This window comes from Aedes aegypti, chromosome 2, assembly GCF_002204515.2.
Source record: "Aedes aegypti strain LVP_AGWG chromosome 2, AaegL5.0 Primary Assembly, whole genome shotgun sequence".
NCBI classification, from domain to species: domain Eukaryota; kingdom Metazoa; phylum Arthropoda; class Insecta; order Diptera; family Culicidae; genus Aedes; species Aedes aegypti.
The window spans coordinates 157,427,988-157,448,919 of record NC_035108.1 but is presented as its reverse complement, the minus strand read 5'-3'; the positions used below and the strand labels follow the sequence as shown (position 1 = coordinate 157,448,919).

The 20,932-nt window shown below is 37.7% G+C and overlaps 1 protein-coding gene across 3 annotated transcripts in view; it reads right to left on the bottom strand.

Annotated features, from left to right (window-relative positions):
* Positions 1 to 304: 304 nt before the first annotated feature.
* The window catches only part of LOC5570787 (glutaminase kidney isoform, mitochondrial), a 45,506-nt gene continuing 24,878 nt past the window's right edge, over positions 305 to 20,932 (bottom strand). Inside the window, exons 3-5 of one of the 3 annotated variants that reach the window (XM_021842915.1) lie at positions 2,707 to 2,742; positions 2,465 to 2,561; positions 305 to 2,408 (exon numbers count right to left, since the gene is read on the bottom strand). In XM_021842915.1, the coding sequence (XP_021698607.1) occupies positions 804 to 2,408; positions 2,465 to 2,561; positions 2,707 to 2,742 (1,738 nt within the window). In that variant the 3' untranslated portion in view covers positions 305 to 803. Of the gene's footprint in view, positions 2,409 to 2,464; positions 2,562 to 2,706; positions 2,743 to 15,834; positions 16,046 to 20,932 lie in introns of those variants that run through there. The other 2 variants (XM_021842916.1, XM_001653249.2) reach the window with 2 other exon arrangements.

The following is a 20,932-nucleotide window of genomic DNA, read 5'->3' as shown; positions in this document are numbered from 1 at the left end:
TTTCAGATTGAAAATTTTCTCGACTTCCCAGGGCATAGAGTATCTTCGTACCTGCCACACGATATACACATGCAAAAATGGTCATAGGCATAGTAAGCTCTCTGTTAATAACTGTGGAAGTGCTCATAAGAACACTAAGCTGAGAAGCAGGCTCTGTCCCAGTGGGGACGTAACGCCAGAAAGAAGAAGAGAAGAAGAAGAAGATTGAATAAGATCAAACGTATGAAAGTAAAAACAATACAAAAGCATCGACAGAAAGTTTGTGCTAATAATGTGATATGAACCAGAAAAATCGAAATAGAAATTTTGCCAATTTTTGTTTATATACCTTTATTACAGCCATTATAACAACAGTCACAGTCACAATACATTCGAGCTTTACGATTTTAAGTTTAGTATAATAGACTTCGGCCAACTTTGTAATGTTTGAGGAGCATATTTCTATTCCAATATGATTATTTTACATGCTAATTAGTTGCTAAATTATTGTCTTCATATTCCTTCCGATTATTAGCAGCCAAATCAAACTTGATTTCATAATTGAAAGTTTATCACTTTCCACAGATCGATAATTTATGGTGGAAAGAAAAATTTGCTACAATTTAAGTAACGAAGCTAAATAATATTTTTGCTAATAAAATTTACCTTTTTGCTAAAATTTCACAAAAGATAATCTTAAAAAAAATCTAATTAAGTCTTGCAAAATAGCTGCAATAGTTATATTACTTGTGCGAGAATCTTTGTAATTGACTGATATAACCAGTAACTCTTTTTAGTTGAACGTTGGGGTGGACCACACAGCTTCACTTCAAGATATCTGTCGGATGTTTGCCACTTTCATCGCTCGATGTAGATTTATCACTTTTCATGCTATCTTGATCTGAATTGTAGCCCGTCTCGCTATCCGTCTTTTTTACCAGTTCAACTTTTTCGTTCCATTCTTTCAAATAATTCACTACGTCAGTGTGCCCGAAGGTCTCAGCCTCATCCATAGGACTGTTGCCCCAGCGATCCTTAGCATTGTGAGGAACACCACAGTGCTCTAGTAAAAATTTCACGCATTCCAGATGTCCTTCAGAACACGCCAAATGCAGTGCAGTTCTGCCATCGTAATCCGATAATGTGATATCCATTCCTGAAAGCTTGTGTCTTCTTAGTGCGGTTACATCACCACTAGCTGCGGAAAATAGAAGATTCACGACGGATAACCCTTTAGTTTCATAACGGTGACGACGTGGATCCTTTTTGTTCGACCCATGCTTCAAATTGTCGTACAAATGAAAGTTAAAAATGTTCACCAATTCTTCACAGAACTGAACACCCCGACAGCTGTTACCGAGTGGATCTAGTGGCGGAGACCACATGAAAATTCCCATGACATTTGGAATGACTAACATGACTCCTCCACATACGCCAGATTTTGCTGGAAGTCCAACTTTAAATGCGAATTGACCAGAAAAGTCGTACATTCCGCATGAGTGCATCAAAGACAAAACATCTCTTACATTCTCCGATTGTAGTACTTTTTCTTCTGTTAAGGGACATATTCCTCCATTTGCTAGGGTGGCAGCCATTATGGAAAGCGTTTCACAATTGGCTTCCATCGAGCAACATTGGAAATAGAAATCCATACATTCGCGGAGATTTGCTTTGTCCGGATAACATTTGTGCTCTCGCATGTAGAAACCAAGGGCGTAATTTCGATCAGCGGCTTCTCTTTCGGACAGAAATACTGCGTTGTTAAATCCTAAGGATTCGTTACCAGCCATACGGCTAAACCAATTCTGGGTATAGTCAAACTTTTCAGCTAGGGTCATCTCCGGATGAACTAGGGTCTTCAGCAGCGAGCATGTTAGAATGGACCCAGCATTGATCATAGGATTGTGGGGCTTTTTGTTGTAATCTAACACCAATTCATTAAAGTTTCGCCCACTTGGTTCTTGGCCTACATACTGATGGACGACATCCGATCCTAGCTTCTCCAAAGCAATAGCGTATGTCAATGGTTTACTGCAACTTTGTAGAGTAAACGGCACATTGGAATCTCCCATTGAGAACCGTTGACCATCTACTGTACAGATGCTCACACCCCAGTAATCTGGATTCACACGAGCCAATTGAGGTATATAGCTTGCAACTTTCCCGTCAGTGTTACTTTTACACTTCCAATAAATTTCCTCGATATCTTTCGTAAAGCCCTGAAAGTCTGGAATCACAAACTGGTGTCGGAAGGCTCGAGCAATAAGGACGATGTTGGGTGCGATAACTGCTTTGAACGTTTCTGCGTTAAGATTCTGTGTCAGTGGGGATCCACCATCGTAGTTGTTCAATTTGTGCACCTTCTTAAGATTTTCCATCATCTCACCGATACGGGGATCATTTCTGCGAATTCCAGTTGTTCGAAGAGCCTGTGATTGACAATAAGTTAAGATGGTTCAAAACATGATATTACATGAAAACATACCGCCAGGAATTTGCCAATATTGAGCAACCCCGTATCTTCATTTTTGAACATATCGAACAGCAGGTCCTCAGCATGCTTTTTGTCGGCATCTCGTTGTCTAAAATGGTAGCAAAATAAAAAAAAAACAGAATAATTAGATTGCTATTTTTGGTATAAAATCGTAAAATGTCAAAAAACTGTATTATATAAAGCTTAACATAAACTGTGACGGAGACTAAAATGGACCTGCGTAAAATACTTACATCAAGACCATTGAAAAATGTCTCCTACTTTGAAAGCTTTGAATTAAAAAGACAAAAATACACATGTTTGGAAATAATTTAGTAAAGCTTTCATGATTGTAAAGAACTTTAAGAAGTAACTTTAAGCACTCAGAAAAAGAATTAACCATAAAAAGTGTATCTGAATATTCAATCCTATCTATTTCAATAATGTTCAACTAAACTGAAGGATCCATAAACAATTAGTGGGCCAAGTTTGGAAAACGATAAACTAACCGAATGATTCATAAACAATTGGTAATATTCGTTGTGATTTTTTTTTACTCGTGGAAGCTTGTTATACACAGCTAAAACAGTGTTGGAAATTTAGGTATTTTTTCATGCACATATTTGGAGCATCAAAATAAACGTAAATTTTAACGAAAAATCTATTATTTTCCAATTGGATTCACTTTAAATTTACACGCCCGCGTCAATCATCCTTGAAATTTAAATGTATATTTTTATGGGTTTACATGATGCTGTAACAATCCATGAAACTCTCCAGTTTACACTACAAAACATTTACACAGAACACTGTGTAGCTACATCGCAAGGGACCGACGTTAGAGAGGCGTTGGTATTGAATTGATTTTCAAGAAACCGGAAAATATCATTATAAAAAGATTTTGTAACTAAAAAAGTTGTCGTTATATCGAGCTTCAACTGTAAATAAATTTGTCTAAGTATTATAAATAATTATGGAAAATCCTTTTTTTTTGTGTTTTGAGAAATGAAAACCGATTTCAGAATACTAGAAGTAATATATTAATCTCGGATAAAGGAGAATATCTGAATGTTTGATTGCATGAAAAACTGTTTGGCAAGATAAAAAAACTCCGGTATGTAGGTATGTGTGGCATAATGTGTCCTACATGCACATTATTTGTAAGAGACGCAATGAATCATGTGGCATATGCATGAAAGTAGGTTCACAAACATCTGTACACTAGGCCTGAAATTATGTGTCTCTACTATTATCATACAATTAATAAGGCAGTGTTAAATACTTAAATTTTATATAACGTACAAATATTTGCGCTAACATGTTAATTGAGCAAAACATCCCATATGCGACGCATGCCAAGACTTCGCGATAAGCCCAGAATAGGCCTGATTACCGTCGTCTGGGGGCAAATAGATTAGTGGGGTGAAATTAATCATTCTGTAACCTAATTGTGATTGTCGATAAGGAAGCTGACGCTTCGTTAGCGTCAACAAGTTTTAAGGTGATTATAGAACGAAGCCACACCTCAAATTTTCAAGAGCACAAGACTTGAGTATCAAACATCGCGCCGCGTAGAAAATCTATCCCATTGGTCACCACCAGCAAGCAAGCAATTTGATTGGTTTTCAACGCGAACTGTTGTCAGATACTCTCGTCTTGTGCCCTTGAAAATTCAAAGTTTGGCTTCGTTTTATAATCACCTTAACGTCATCTATTGTACAGATGGCGAATAATCGTTCAAGAGACTGATATCAGAGGAACTTGCCAATTTTGGTGAAAGCTGTTATAGCTATTAAATTATAACAGCACTTTTTGTCTCAAGCACCAAAATACCGCTATTTTAAAACATAAATATTGCTAGTATCCAATCTGCGTCGTAACTACGCTAACGCTAAGCACCAAAATACCACTATTTACCTAATTTTGGGATACTAAATCCACAGACAAACAGACGTAACAGTTAGAACAAATTTCTTCAAATTCCATCGCCCAGTTTACACCATCATCATCTGGTGAGCATGTTACACGAAAAGGTGTTTCGTGCAACAAGACCGGCAGATGGCGGTAGTGTGCAACGTTAAACGCGAAGAAAAACGATGCGCGCGTCTCTGGGTGTGAGATTTGTAACATAGCGAATTTGAAATGATTGTTGAATGAATGGTCGATGGAAATTTCGTCAGTGTTGCGTCTGTTTGTCTGTGCTAAATCCATTACCGCTTTCTAAAATATCAAAGCTCCTTAAATTTTTGAGATATTTTTGATTATTTGGTAGAATTTATAGATTTTTGACAACTTGCATGCAAGTTCATCAGCTTTGATTATGAATTATGTATTAAACAATATTTATCAACAAAGCTGACAAAGTTTTCAATGTTCAAAATTTATTTTTTCTATGATTCGAAAAGTTATTGCATTATTGCATATAAGAGAAACGAAAAAAATGTATGGAGACTGCAAACATGTTGACAATCTAAATTGCATCATGCAATTTCGACCAAATAGTAAATGAAGGTTAAAGTTCAATAGTAAATGAAATTTGAAGTCTTATTTTGCATGCTTGATGGACCAGATCAATGAAAAGTTCGATAAATCATACTTTAAATACCATGTAATCATCAATAAAACAACTATATACCTGTAGCTTAAAATTGTGACGTGCTGGAACAATTCTGTGAATTTAATTGGATTCTGCAATCCCAAATTTACTAGAGACACATAATTTGAAACCTTGAGACCATTGACGTAGGGACAGGGAGTGGCAGAACAATTTTCATGATTCTAACGTGGAGAAAAATCAGAATCAAATTAAATTACTCTAATTATTGACAAAAAATAGAAACGCAATAACGTTATTTCATTTTGTGTTAGGCGATGATTATTTCCCTTAATTCACTTAAGACATCCATAACCACAGCTCGTTTAATGTCCGACAAAATTATTTGAAAAAATAGGCAAAATTACTGAAGGAATTTCTTAAACAATAGTTAATGGGAACCATAGGCTAAAAATAAGGCTTGGTTTATAACAGATCTTTTCAAAGAATTTCAGTCCGGTTAAGTGGCTGAGCCTGATTTTGTTTCATTTTTTTTTTAAGTAATTTCACATGAATAAAATTACTATTGAAAATCTCAACTAGGTACATTTTTTCAAGAAAAGTCAAGTTTTAATTTTTTTAAAAATTCCAAGACGGATTTCCAAGAGATCCAAATAATGTTAGTACAGTCGCCTCTCCACATCTCGATATCGAAGGGACCATCGAGATAGGGAGAGATCGAGACAAAGAACAAATCTTTGATGAATACTAGATTGAAAATCACTCCGTTGCCAAGAAAGTAATACACAAACAGACGTCATTTTGCGCTCCCGATTTGTTTTGAATCCCAAAACTTTGGTCTAGTAACCTTCGATATGGGTCATATCGACATACGGAGAGAAAATCGAGAACAAACAATCAACAGAAACACATCGAGATATGGAGATATCGAGATAAGGAGGATATCGAGATATGGAGAGTGAAAATGTATGCAGACTGAAGGGACTTACGAAATCATCGACATAGAGAGAGATATCGAGATGTAGAACATCGAGATGTGGAGAGTCGACTGTATAATCAAGTCTTGAGCTTGAGCTTGAGCTTGATTGGTTGCTACTCCAGTATCGCCAGATCAGCTGCACTTACACAAGGAACCAACCAGATGACTGCTTGGGATAAACAGACACCACCAGGAATACCCTTGCTCTTGGAATCAGCATAGCGTTAAAGGTGTCGGTGGAGTACCATTTAGCAAAATGACTGTGGAAAGAACAGGGATTCATTAAGGCGAAATAGGCTGTTACTGAAATTTGTACTGGTCATCGATGATTGTGGTTGATTTGTCTCACAATTGCGAATTAAAGAAAATCATTTGGTTTTGCACTTATATAGGATAAGTGTATCAGTTATGGACATAGTGGTTCCCTATTTCGCCATACGTCATTACTTGAATATCTTCAAATTTTGAAACGTTTTGTGTGGTGTAGTAGTAAGATTTAAGATAGTGTGTGAAAGTTATTGAAATTTCACTTATGGCGAAATAAGGAACCACTAGGGCCTAACTGGTACACCTTCCTTAGCTGAAAAAAGTATCATTATACTATCTGCATGTAAGCGCAAGTATTGATACTTTCCTGAATCAATATTACTTATGATGACCTATTTTTATCACTTTGAAATTACGAGCTGCAAAATCAACATGGCTACCAAAACAAATGACGGGCTACTTAGCCTTAAGATATGTCGATATGCCCATTATCAATGGTCACTAGAGTTGATTTTAATGATTCCCAACAATTTGCGAAGACAAAATGACGTCAGTTTGTTTTTGATTTTCCTGGTAACGGGATGATTTTCAATCCAGTATTCATTAAAAAATTGTTCTATGTCTTGATCTCTCCTTATCTCAATGGTCCCTTCGATATCGGGATGTGGGAAATCAAGTACACATACTACTAGGTTCTAAAAGTATCACGTAGATAAATGGGCGCAGAATTTTACTATTTTTAGAGATAGTATTACTATTTTGAATGTATTTTGTCAAAAAAAAATCAAAGATACATGTTCTGTATCTCAATACGTTTCTAACGAGTATACCCCATTAGGCATAAAGACGTAGGCCCAGATAGCCGTAGCGGTAAACGCGCAGCTATTCAGCAAGACCATGCTGAGGGTCGTGGGTTCGAATCCCGCTGGTCGAGGATCTTTTCGTAATGGAAATTTTCTCGATTCCCAGGGCATAGAGCATCTTCGTACCTGCCACACGATATACACATGCAAAAATGGTCAATCGGCAAAGAAAGCTCTCAGTTAATAACTGTGGAAGTGCTCATAAGAACACTAATCTGAGAAGCAGGCTCTGTCCCAGTGGGGACGTAACTCCAGAAAGAAGAAGAACGTTAGGCATAAGGACGTTAGGCATAAGGATGTTAGGCATAATGGACGTTAGGCATAAAGACATTAGGCATAATGGATGTTAGGCATAATGGACGTTTGGCATAAAATAACTACAGTGTGTCATTTGAAACTCGTCTTATATCGAACAATTTTCGGGCCCATTTACAAATTCAATTATGCTGATGGGGGTGGGTATCTGTCCTTAAGGTGTAACAGTTCATAAAAAAGTGCGATGTTCATACAAAAAGCGTTACGAAAGGGTGGATTGATTGGCTGGTATTAAATGACTTTTTTTCGGTGCTATGAAATGTGACCATGAACCGAATGACAGATATGGAGGAAAATTGGTTGTCATTTTTATTGTTATCATTCCAGCTCAATCCATTTTTGTAAGTATCAATTTAAATTTGCGATGTGCAATCAAAGTGTTATTTGTTTCTAAAGATGTTTATTTTAATGAGTATATGACATTTTTTTGTTATATTTCTCTTACATATTTGAGTTAATTCTAAAGAAGGGAAATCTTCCATATAAATATTAATACCTCTAGTGCAAATGAGTACCTTGAAGACAGTGCTGTAAAACGGTGAACAGAGTCTGTTCATGCACACCAGAAAAATGCTACCGCATCGGTGGTTCATTTTGTGCGATTGCGTTCTTGCTGTCTTTGCTCACGATCGCCCGAACACATATACTGTAAAGGGCATCACATCATTTTATTTTGACATGCAATCACGCGTCCGATTCCCTGTGATATTTCTACAATAACACCACATATCGGTCAATTTTCTCAATACTGTCGTACATTAGTTTGTAATCTATCTATTATAACCGTAATCCATCCAATTATTCACAAAAATAGCTATTAACGGAAAAAAGAACGGCTGTGAGCAGACTCTGCTCATCCAGCAATCACGCTCTTTTGTACATTTGTTTTGTTCTGGTTCTCCGATGCAAGAATCTGTGACCAAATCGGTCGATATTGGTTCGTGAGCGCGTGAGCGTGGATCCTGCTTAATATTGGTTCATTTTGCGTAAACGGCATGATTCTTTCCACCACTGCTTGAAGACAATAATCGAGAGGCAAGTCAAGAATTTATGTTATGATAGGTGACATTATCTTCAGCAATAATTTTCTGGTAGTATGACAACTATTTTCTTGGCGTTACATTGCTACTTCGAGTCTGCTCGTCAATTAAATGTAGTGAGAACGGTTCCTTTGCTACTTGTGCAAACAATTTTCGATGATTTTCAATCAATTTCCTCGATATTCGTCGAGTTTGAAAATTAAAATTTGATCAGATAATAAATCTTCGAGCTGTTTAGTGGAATACCTATAAGTAGATGAAAAAACCGAATTTAGTACTTTACCATTTAATTCCACTAGAGTTTGTATCCTTTGACAGATACGCGTATTTCGACCTCAACTGTAAGGCCGTCTTCAGTGTCGTGTACTAGACTCGACTTGAAGAAAACCATCGTATGCACACATTATATATTAACACTAGGTATACACGTAATTCCCTACCCATTTTTTTTTGTAAACTTAAAATTTATGAGCTTTTAGGTACATTCCATCCCTCTTTTGTTGAAACTTTAAATGCTGAAAGGTACATCACGGGAACGATTAGTAGGTACCAAGTTGAATAGCCATGTATTGCCGTTGCCGTTGTCTCTGTTGAGTAGCGTCGTAGGTACCTGTTTGCAAATTTCCAGACTCTCCGCCACATCCAGTTTCCAAGGAGAAGAAACATTTCTCAAAATTTTGATATCGGCCGTCGTAATTGATGTCCTTCTGAAAAGATATGTTCTGCCACCTTAGATTTAAAATCGTATGTCATCCCCTTGTCTATCGTCTTCTGAGCTTTTCCTATTTCCGCTAAGTGTTCCTTGAATCTAACCTCGAGAGACCGCTTTGTTTGACCAACGTAGACCTTGCTGCAGTGGGAACAGCTGATTTTGTAAACACCAGCCTTGTTTAGTGTGTTTACCGGATCCTTGGTAGAGCCTAACGAAGTCCTAAGTTGGTTGTCTCTGCTGGAAAATACCAAATCGATTCCGAAATTCCTTAGCTTTGGGCGGAGCTGTTTGCTGATGTGTACGTCGTACACATGTGTACGTCGTACGTCGTAAAGCTCAGAAGACGATAGACAAGGGGATGACATACGATTTTAAATCTAAGGTGGCAGAACATATCTTTTCAGAAGGACATACAATTACGACGGCCGATATCAAAATTTTGAGAAATGTTTCTTCTCCTTGGAAACTGGATGTGGCGGAGAGTCTGGAAATTTGCAAAGAGGTACCTACGACGCTACTCAACAGAGACAACGGCAACGGCAATACATGGCTATTCAACTTGGTACCTACTAATCGTTCCCGTGATGTACCTTTCAGCATTTAAAGTTTCAACAAAAGAGGGATGGAATGTACCTAAAAGCTCATAAATTTTAAGTTTACAAAAAAAAAAATGGGTAGGGAATTACGTGTATACCTAGTGTTAATATATAATGTGTGCATACGATGGTTTTCTTCAAGTCGAGTCTAGTACACGACACTGAAGACGGCCTTACAGTTGAGGTCGAAATACGCGTATCTGTCAAAGGATACAAACTCTAGTGGAATTAAATGGTAAAGTACTAAATTCGGTTTTTTCATTGATCAGATATTTATTTTAATTGCAAAAGTCAAGTTCAAATTCAACATAGCACAGTATTCAGCATTGAACATGGTGTGCATTTGGGAGAAAAATGATATTCCTAATGTTATTGCATAGAGCTCCAACAACTTATTTGATTACCCAGTGTTACTCATAATCAATCAACAGCAAGTCAAAACGAAAATTTCGGATGGAAATATTTACACGTACAATTCCAAAAACTATTATAAAAATACAAATAACAACATATATTGGAAGAAGGTGATTTCTCAAACAGTCTTTTCCTCCAATCCTTTCTTTATACTTATACGCTTAATCCTTTAATTAATCGTATAAGTATAAAGAAAAGCCTATGATTCAAAGAAGGGAAAATGTATGATGGAAATATTAAAAGCAATAATGACATCAATGTCTCGATAGAACAGCTTATTTATAGAAGAAGGGAAATTTTCTGATTAAGACATTAGCAGCACTAACTCCAATAACTTTGTTGACATCAAAACTATAAAGAACAGCCTTCAATTTAAAGAAGGGATAATCTCTGATGAAAAATTTGCCAGTTATATGTGTAGAACCAAACCCAAAAGATGAGCAACAGATCATGTTCAGCGTCGTTCTTATTCTTGGCTTTCTCATTTGGGCACGATACACGATTATGCTTCATGGCCAAGAAAGTGAAGAAAACGAAAAGATCCTGGATCGACTAGGAACCGAACTTGGCTTTGCTCTATGGTTAGAACTCACGCCGCTCACGCTGAGGACCTGAGATCAAATCCCAACCCCGAGATAGTCACTTATGACGTCAAAGTCATAGTTACAACTTCCTTCGGAAGGGAAGTAAAGCTGTTGGTCCCGAGATGAACTAGCCCAGGGCTAAAAATCTCGTTAATGAAGATAGGATAAAAAATTGTCAAAATAGTCAATACACTTTTCCAGTAAACGATTTCTATTTTCATTTTGAAAATTATGCCTATCGTCCATTATGCCTAACGTCCATTATGCCAAACATCTATTATGCCAAACGTCCATTATGCCTATCGTATTTATGCCTAACGTCTTTATGCCTAACGTATTTATGCCTAACGTCGTGCACCCGTTTCTAACGCGATGGTCCTTTCAACATCATGTTAGGAAAGGTTTAGTAATATCAATGCATAACGAATTAATAAAATAAAAAATGTTTTTATGAAGTTGATGGCAAGAAAGCCTTTGAGCTTAATATTATAATCCGAACTCCACCGTTCTACTCTAAAGCTGAACGAAATAAAGGAGGCGCATGGTAGGATAACCAACATAATTTGGACACACTGGGCCCAGTGGCGCGAGAGGTGAGTGGCACAAGTAGGACATTGGGTGATATGAATAAAAAACTTTGAACTTTACTACATGTAGCATCTACTCAAAAACAAAATCCACAAAGTTTACTACACTTTTGGTATGAATAAAAAACTTTTCGAACATGTAGTACTTACTACTTTCGAACATGAGCAGTGACTGAAGCTGCACGTTGAGAAATTTACATTCAGAATGTAGAGTGATTCTGCACGTAAAGAACAATCTGTTCAGAGTGACGCTTAAAATTATTACAATCATGCATATGAAGAAAATGCATGGAATCTAATCGATTACACGACAACTTGCACAAATCATGAAGGTGCTGTTATTTGACAAGATTTGTAGTGTAATTTTGCGATTAGTCTGGTATTCTCTTTATGTCTATGATTTTATGATGATGGTACATCAAATAATTTTCTGGGTAGTTTTCGGCCTTCGCCAACGCCAGTGATTGATGATTTTTTAAATACTAGCTTAACATCTATGAAGAGATCTTGAGATTACAGCTATCAAATTTAGAACCACATATTTTCTAGCACCAGTACTGAGATTCTGGTGAAATTGCGGTAGAATTTTGATGCTCCCCGTGTGTTTTCTTAACAGCATGTTGAATTCCGGAAGTTCTAAGTGTTTCTGTGATATTCTCGTTATTTTGGTGGGGTTTCTGATAGTATCCTTGGAATTTCTAGAACTTAGAATGTCGAAATTTTTATGGGAATTGTAGTGATTCCATTGGTAGTCGTTAGAATTCAATGAGGATCTCCCCTAAAACACCGTGGTTCCCTTTGAAATTATTAAAATTCTTATCGATTTCACAAAAAATCCCATTGAAATCTATAAAATATTTACCGACATTCAAAACGTTTATATTGAAGCTATGCTTTGAAATTCCAACGGAACTGGAGATCAATGGAATCTTTTTACAATAATTACAAAGATTGATTTTCAGAATTACAAATATTCACACAATAATTCGCAAGAATCCCACCGCAATATAATAGATTCTTACAGAAATACCGTCTCAAAGATACCCAAAGAATTCCAAGAGATTAATATTATGAATCCCATTCCCACTCCAATTCTAGAGTTTTTACCAGATTCCTAATATTTCCGCAATATTCCTAGAATTGTATTTATACTTCCAGAATTATCATAAAAAATCCGACATCCCTACCGGTATCTCAAAGTTCCTACAGGAATTCCGGTATTCAAAAGGAAATCTGAGATGTTAGAATTTACACGTAAAATTCAGAATTACATTATAAATATCTGAATTCCTAACCGACATTTTAAAATTCCTAGAAAATAACATGATTATTGTAATGCCTGAATTCACACGGATATTAGAAATTGCTACTGCCGCTAATCTTACCGGAATCTCAGCATTGGCGGGGCGAATGTTTTCGTAACCTCAGAATTCCTAAGCAAAACTCAAAATACCTTCCGAAATATCAAAACTCATATCGTTTTCCCATGATTTTTACTTAAAAGTAAATTATTCCATTCAATTCCGCAATCTTAAAGCATGTGTACACACTTAAATTATTTCACCGACCTCAGTAAAATTTTTCGCCGAGAACCCAACAGCTGAGAATTCGGTAATGTTCAACGCCGAATTTCGGAATTTATTTTACCGAGATTTCGGCAATCCAAATTTTTTGCCGAGATCTCGGCGAACGTTACCGAGATTCGGTAAACGTTTACCAAGATCTCGTCAAAAAATTTACCGAGAATCGTCAAATTATTACCGAGATATCAGCTGTTGGGTTCTCGGCGAAAACGTTTAAGTGTGTAGCAACCTCTGATGCTAACTACCAGTAGCTTTGTAGTAAATGCTACCTTTATTCATAGCAATGCGTTGTTTGTAGTATGTTCGAAAGGTGTAGAAAGGAAAATGACACAAACATGTTCCACTTGTGTTCCACATATAGCGTTTACTACCGAGATTGTAGTAAACTCAACTTTACTACATTTTATTCATACGGCCCATTGTCTTCACTCTTCACACACATAGTCCATGGTGGGGTAGTCGAAGGATTCCACTACTCACAATAATTATTCAACAAGATTTATACAGGCTGTAGACAGCTCTGCAGATAGTGTGTTTTACTTATAGATTTGCGCAATGAGGAAAACCACATGATTTGAGTGTGGCAGCCATATGGATTTCATCATTGATTTCACGGTATAATAACATGTGTATCAACATTAGGTTGTCATGTGAAACAAACATGAATTTCCAAATATAAAATCATGAAAACCAACTGATTTGCTTATTGAATTCGAAATGTAGAAGCTTTAGATAGTCATGTGTGATAGAACATAAATGTCAAGGGACTGAAAGAAGAAATTTGGTAGAAAAACTTTTGCTTCCCAAAATATGGATCCGAGGCTCCTCTGCTTGTCGCAAGCTCTCTTGATTTTTTTCAAACCCGTGAGCCAGCAACAAGCGGGGCGCCGCAAATCTATAATTTGGGAAGCCAGGGATAAGCATATTCCATTTTTTTCGAAACTGAAAGCCAGAAAAATCTGTTAGTGGAATCCGATTTTTCTACTTAACTATACATTAAAATCAATGTTTTCTTATAGAAAGGTAGAATTCTCGTATACCGGTCAACTTCACTAATAAAAGAAAAATCGAATTCACAAATTTTCATCTAACATTTTCAGCTTCAACATTTGCTTCTTCTCTTTGGAAGCATGATGATGACTGTCGTTCGACACGAGGTCCAACCGCAATTCAGTTGACTATGCATCCCGTGGGTTGATCACAAAAAATTTAGAAGCTTTGAAAATGGAAATCGATAGTATAGCTCATGGATTTCATCATAACAATCTCATTGCGCAAATCAATGAATCGACCAACTTGAACATGATGATTATGACACAAGATAACCATAAGCAAAACACACTGAATCCGTGTTGGAGTGATGATCTATGCGTCCATAGGTTGACACATACGAATCTGAAGAGAAAGCTTCGGGAACTTATGTGGAAAAAATATGGAATCCCTGTTGTCGGTTGATGAATCAATCCATGAAGCAAAATACAGGAATTTAATGTGTAACACACACGAAGTTTGGCAGAAAATCATAGCAAATCGATATGGACGTTCATGAATCGATCCATAATTTTAAACACACAGATCGAGCGTGTGGATTTTTATCAGTGTATGTAGCATGAGTGCTGGTGGCCGAGTATCCTGTTGATTCCTCAAGACATTGCTTTTTTTAGAGCGATTCCTACAAGCAAACTCTGTAGAAGTTCTTGGCTGCATTGTCAAACAAATTTCTGGAAGTAATCATTGATTTATTCCTGGAAAACAATTGAAATATTTTTTCCCTAATATTTTGTGGCATATTTCATAAGAAAAATAAGAGTATATTATAGAGAATTTCCGAAAGAACTCTAATAAAAAAATAAAATACTTGCAGGGTTGATGAAGAAATTCCAGCGTAAATATTGTAATCAGTTTCTGCGCGCTGAACCAAAAATCTTCAACTTCTTTAAAGTAATTTAACTATTATAATGGAAGTACTTCGTTAAAATTCAAATGACTTCAATGCTATGAATTGCAAGTCAAAATGAGATTATATCAGTTTTCAACAAACCTTCCAATGGTCTTTCAGCTGCACTAATTACAGGTCTTCTTCTTCTTTCTGGCTTTACGTCAAAACTGGGACAAAGCCTGCTTCTCAGATTAGTGTTCTTATGAGCACTTCCACAGTTATTAACTGAGAGCTTTCTTTGCCGAGTGACCATTTTTGCATGTGTTTATCGTGTGACAGGTACGAAGATACTCTATGCCCTGGGACTCGAGAAAATTTCCATTACGAAAAGATCTTCGACCAGCGGGATTCGAACCCACGACCCTCAGCATGGTCATGCTGAATAGCTGCGTGTTTACCGCTACGACTATCTGGGCCCTAATTACAATTTAGCTTTGACATGTACCTACTATATTTGTCAGTTAAACTCTCTAAAACTATGTCATACGAAGAACTGACAATTATGATCCCAACAGCATTAAAAAAACTCCCTTCATGGGGCGAACTAAAAGTGTCGAGTATAGAATACGTATCCCAACAGGATTCAAAAACCTAACCTTAAAAATTTGAACGCTGCGCTGCGCAAGAAAGTTAATTTCATAATCACGCTTTTTTACATGACACTGAGACACACTACAGAAGCTTAGAAGTAGCTGGTGGCACGACGTATACCAGAAACCGAGGATTATCAGTATTACAGCTTTTTGATGCTTCTCTATGAACTTGAACCAAATTTTCACAATCACTTTAATCCACAAGCACACGGTTCCAAATATATAACAGTGTCAGTCCGTATTTTTTCTTAAAACGGCTATCTTCACACATAATTGAATTTGAAAAGTTCGTCACTTTACGTTAATTAAGAACCACATTAATCACGGTTTCGTATGACAATTACCATGTTAACTACCTTATGAAATTAGCCAACAGCTTCACAAATGCCTCGCGTTGTTTCGGATGGATTACGTTCGCTTGCTCAGCTTCTTCATGGATAAGCTGTTCATGATTTGGTTCCGTCTCCATACCGATCCGATCAATTTTCACTCAATAGCTGTTAGCACCGACAAGTCTTCGTTAGTTACTGAATTCGAGCGAACTGGACCATGCGGCTGCCTGGTGATATGATTTTATAGGGACGATCGTTCCCAACGCTATCCAGTAACAAGAAAGTTTGACAAACTAATTAACATTATACATTTTGCTGTGACGTGTATACTTCTCTCAAAGAGCTGAATATCAATCAGTCCAATAATCGAGTCGACAAAAAAGGTGTGTGTTAAAAATGTTTATTGAAAATTGGCAACCCACCTACTCTTCTCAAACCACGCCAGGCAGATGCTAATAGACTGTACAAGCCGTAGTTTTATTTTTTAACTTCTTCCTTCAGCGGTGGATAAAGTTGTTTACGATTAGTTGGACTTGTAATGTTTTGCGATGTTTTTAGACACATTCCAATGATTCGTTTATTATATTTTTAAATTATTATTAAAATAATCAACCCAAGTCGTTCCAACAAATGCTTCTTTTTTTGTTTTTATACCCCTAACTGACCTGTATAACATAACACAATGGTATATATCAACAATAGGGTCCTAAAGGCCTGTCCCAATTTTAATGCCAAACGCTTAAGTTTAGGCTAAAAAACACATGTTTACTCAATTTTTTAATGTTTTTCTTTTGTTTAAGTTCAAAAAACATTTTTTTAGATTTTGTCACACTCCTTAGCTTAAACTCAAATTTTGGGTGTATTTTGCTTTCCGTGTCCCTTCCGAAATGTCAGATAGGAACAACCCCAGTGTTAAAACTAAATGCCCTGTGGTGTTTTTGTCGATTAAGCGAACGTCAAACATGATCAAAAATGTCAAGGTTCATTTATGGACCTAATTTTTAAATTAAAGTTCAAATATGATGTAGCCGTTATTTGAGCGGGAAAAATTGCTAAAATAGTTGCAGTAACATGCTCTTTCGTGTCATTAAATAAAAACAAGATTTCATTAAACATTTTAGGACCCAATTTAAAAGTTCACATTCGATTCATGAAACGATATCAATGGAGTCGAAGTAATTTGACAGGGCAGTATAACGCTTATTATTTGAAATTTGTTTCTAAACCGTTATCAATTTTTAAAGAAGCTTTAGCATTCTATTTACAAGCTACCACAGACAAACAGACGTAACACTTAGAACAAATCTCGATTAAAATCATAGTCACGAGGACATGTACGGCCAATGCTAAAATTAGTGTGTTTGGCCGACAGGCCAACAGATGGCGGTAGTGTATAAACGTCAAACGCGAACAAAAACGATGCGAGCGCTGCAGGTGGCGGATTGGCCACCTAACATATTTTTGAAGCGATCGTTAAAAAGGTGGTCGATGCAAAATGATGAGAGTGTGACGTCTGTTTGTCTGTGAAGCTACCATTATTAACTTTTAATCACAGTTTTCAACTAATTCCTGTTGAGACGATGTTGAAAAATAATGGGATTATCATCTATCAGCAATATCATGCCTAGTTAGATAAGTGAAGTTTCGTACTGGACAAAATAAAGTACGCATTGGTCGATTTTTATACAAAATGATCGAGGTTGGCATGGATCTCAGCCTCAACCAGCTTGGAAATAATAAACAGGACTAAAAAATCACTAAACAATTTATGTTATTCCATTATTTACAAGTTTTATCAGTCGTTGGGTTCGAATATGTATACGACATAGCTGTATGAACCTTGGCTGTAAAACTTCGGGAAATTATTAGACCCGTAGATCCGTAATTTCGGAGCTTAAGTTTATGCTCACCCAAGAGAAGTCGCCCGAATCAGTGCGATCGCCGCATCACGCCACGAGTCCGTGGCCCCCGGCGTCGTATGCGGCAGATAAAGGGGAAATAGAAGCGTGGGTGACTAACGAAGAGCTGGCAGAAGTCGCGAAATCATTCGCGTCAAACACGGTACTGGGAGTCGATGATATCTCGAAAGTTGTCTTAAAAGTGGCAATCAACGCCGATACGGACATCCTCAGGGCCGCCCTAATACTACAGACGGTAAAACCACCAGGTGACACCGTCAGCGTATACATCTGTCTGTCTGCTAGGTACGACGGGCAAGTTGTTGGAGGGTATTCTCATCAACAGGCTAGTACCGTATATGAAAGGTGCGGACGAAGGTCCAACACCCAGTTCAGATTCAGGAAAGGTGAATCTACTCTGGACGCTATCCGGTATGTCGTCCAAGCCAAGGGTGGTACTGGCGGCTCTTTATTGCTACCCCAACTTGTCGCTGGTTCTAAAATGTAAACAACCATACAAAATAACGACCAAACAATGATGAAGGCAAAATCAATTTTCTCGCAAACATCTATTTTGGAAACTTAGCAGAATTTCTGATTAAATTGCCAACAACGCACTGCAGTAGCATGTAGCAAATAACTGCTTGCAAACAGTTTTATTTCAAACGCATTGATTACCTATAATTATGCGAAGAATGATTTGTACTTTTCCGCGTTACGCCTTAAAACTGGTTCTGGACTTAGGTTGGCGGCTTTTCAATTTTACTCTCAGTTGACAGCCGCCCTCCACCCTTGGTCCAAGCAGCTGAGGTGGCAATCGAGCACAAAAGGAGGAGCATCTATTACTGCGCGGTTATTACTCTGTATGAGAATAATGCGTTCAACAGTGCAAGCTGGGAGGCGATAACCTACGCACTTCACCGCTTCAAAGTTCCGATGCTTTGAACAAGCTATATTATGAATCCCAACTGTCTGCAAAGGACACTGAGGAGGCACACAAAAGCGTTCGAATTACCGGGGAGCACCGATGCGATGTACTATACTATACTACCGTAGCGCACTATAGGGATTATTGTGAAAAAGGTTGTCACCTGCTACAAGATAGCATGCGACAGACATGTAGACGTTTGCCTTGGAATGGGTATTATCCCACCAGATCAAAAAGTATATTGGGGCTCTCAAATTTGAATGTATATCATTACACTCAACAACAGAACCCATCTTCAGGATCGGTTGTCGAGCATTAGCAACCGATCGTGCGCTGCACGAGTGTCCAAGCACACCAATGCATTGCCCAAGTGGTGGGATCACATACAAATGACCATTAGGCTGGTCTCACAAATCTGACCAATTCAAATTTAACTCACCAGTACCAGTTGCGATGATCGGGTGTACTAAAGTACTCATTGGGTACCTGAACATCACTCACTTGCCGAATTTTGCAACGATCGGGAAGTGGTGAATATAGATCGGAGTGAGAGCTAAGCTTTGACCCAAATGCCCACAAGAACTCCAATCAGTTCTGACTAACCCGTTCTGCACACCAGATCTAGTGCATGGTGAAAAAAGCAAAAAGCAAGTGCGTTACAGAAATAGTTATTCATTCGGGTTGTTTAGTTTTAACATCAGAACTTAGCATGTGGTGCATAGAGTAGGCGTGAAGTGCTTAAATTGAGATCGGTGAGAAGATGAATTATTGGTGCATTTATCTGTACCTAAAACCACCCTTGATCCCACTTTAGGCCTTATAGTTAATACCAACGATTATGTCTTCGCGGGAAGTGCAGTGTCGTCAACAGCCAATTCGCTGCATGTTCGCCCCGCTGTAGAGCCAGGCTGCGGTTAACGTTGCCATCCGGATGGCCGATGACGTCGCCGAGTGGATACACTTATATACAAACATATTTACAACACTAGCAGATAAGTACAAAATTTAGATTTAAGTTGATTTGGGAGGGAAATAAATGGGATTTTGCATGTGAAGTGTTTAATATTAGCGTGAACATATTACGCATTCAATAGTTGTTTTAATTAATAGTGTAATTCCGCTTAACGGAAACCAACACTATCAAGTGTAATGACTAACTGATTCACTTATACGAATGCAGACGAAGGTCTGATCGATCATAATAATAAACCTACGAGTCAGTAGATTCTGAAACCTAGCTGAGTACAGATCGCCTTTTTATTTCATTCCATCACAGTTCTCGCGCTTTATCTTTAGCCTCGGTTCAAGTCAGTTGTAGTTAAAACGTGAAATCTTTCTCTTTTCTCGGACTTATCAGTTGGCGACGAGGGTAAAAGTGTATAGTGAAAGTGCTGGGGAAATAGTGAATTTCTTCAACACCGACGGAGTGACGGACGTCATTACGCAGCAGTAGCAGCAGCAGCAGAAAATTTCGTGGAGTCCCCTTGTGAGCGTGATTTTCCGACGGCCACCATCGCTGCGATTGGTAATTGATTGTCCGCTTCCTCGCACCGTGCAGTGGTGACACTTCATTCCGGTGTGGTAAGTTTTGTTTTCGCCGAAAAGTTAAGAATTTGGTGAATTAGGCGTGATTTAGTCATCGGTGGCGTGAGTTCGACACCATTTTGAACAACGAGCATCTGCTGCTTATGGTTTCTTATTTTCTATTCATAAAAGAAATAATAAATTGACGAATTGAAAAGAAATTGTATGAAACAAAGGTGTCATTATATTCTTTTATTAAGAGAGTTTTTTCTTTTTATTTTACTAGACAGTGATAATTGTTCACCGGGATCCGCCATCGCTGTGCACCCTTCCGTGCTTCTGGCATTCCAATAAAACCATCAAGGCTGTCGTATTGAACCAGTTCGATCGACCTCTGGATCGACCGATTCTTCGTTTATCCGCCTTGGCCATTTCTGGTTTGTAAACCTTCACGTCAACTGACGGCTTGCGTGGTTGCCGAAGGGCGAAGACCGCTAACAGCAAACCCTTATCTCTACCCTTGTCGGCAAAGGCTGAAGGACATTCCGGGTGAGTTTTTAATCCTTTTATCTATTGGGGAATCAAAAGTGCATTTCATTACAGTAGACACTGTTTTCTTTTAGAAACAATTGTTCTTTTCGGTAGTTGCAACCATTTTCCTTAGATTTTTTTTGGTAAATTAAAATGGCCCAAACCAACATCAACAGTACAATAGAACCTTTTCGTAAGGGCAATTCGTTTGGGGATTGGATTGAACGTTTAGGGTTCTTTT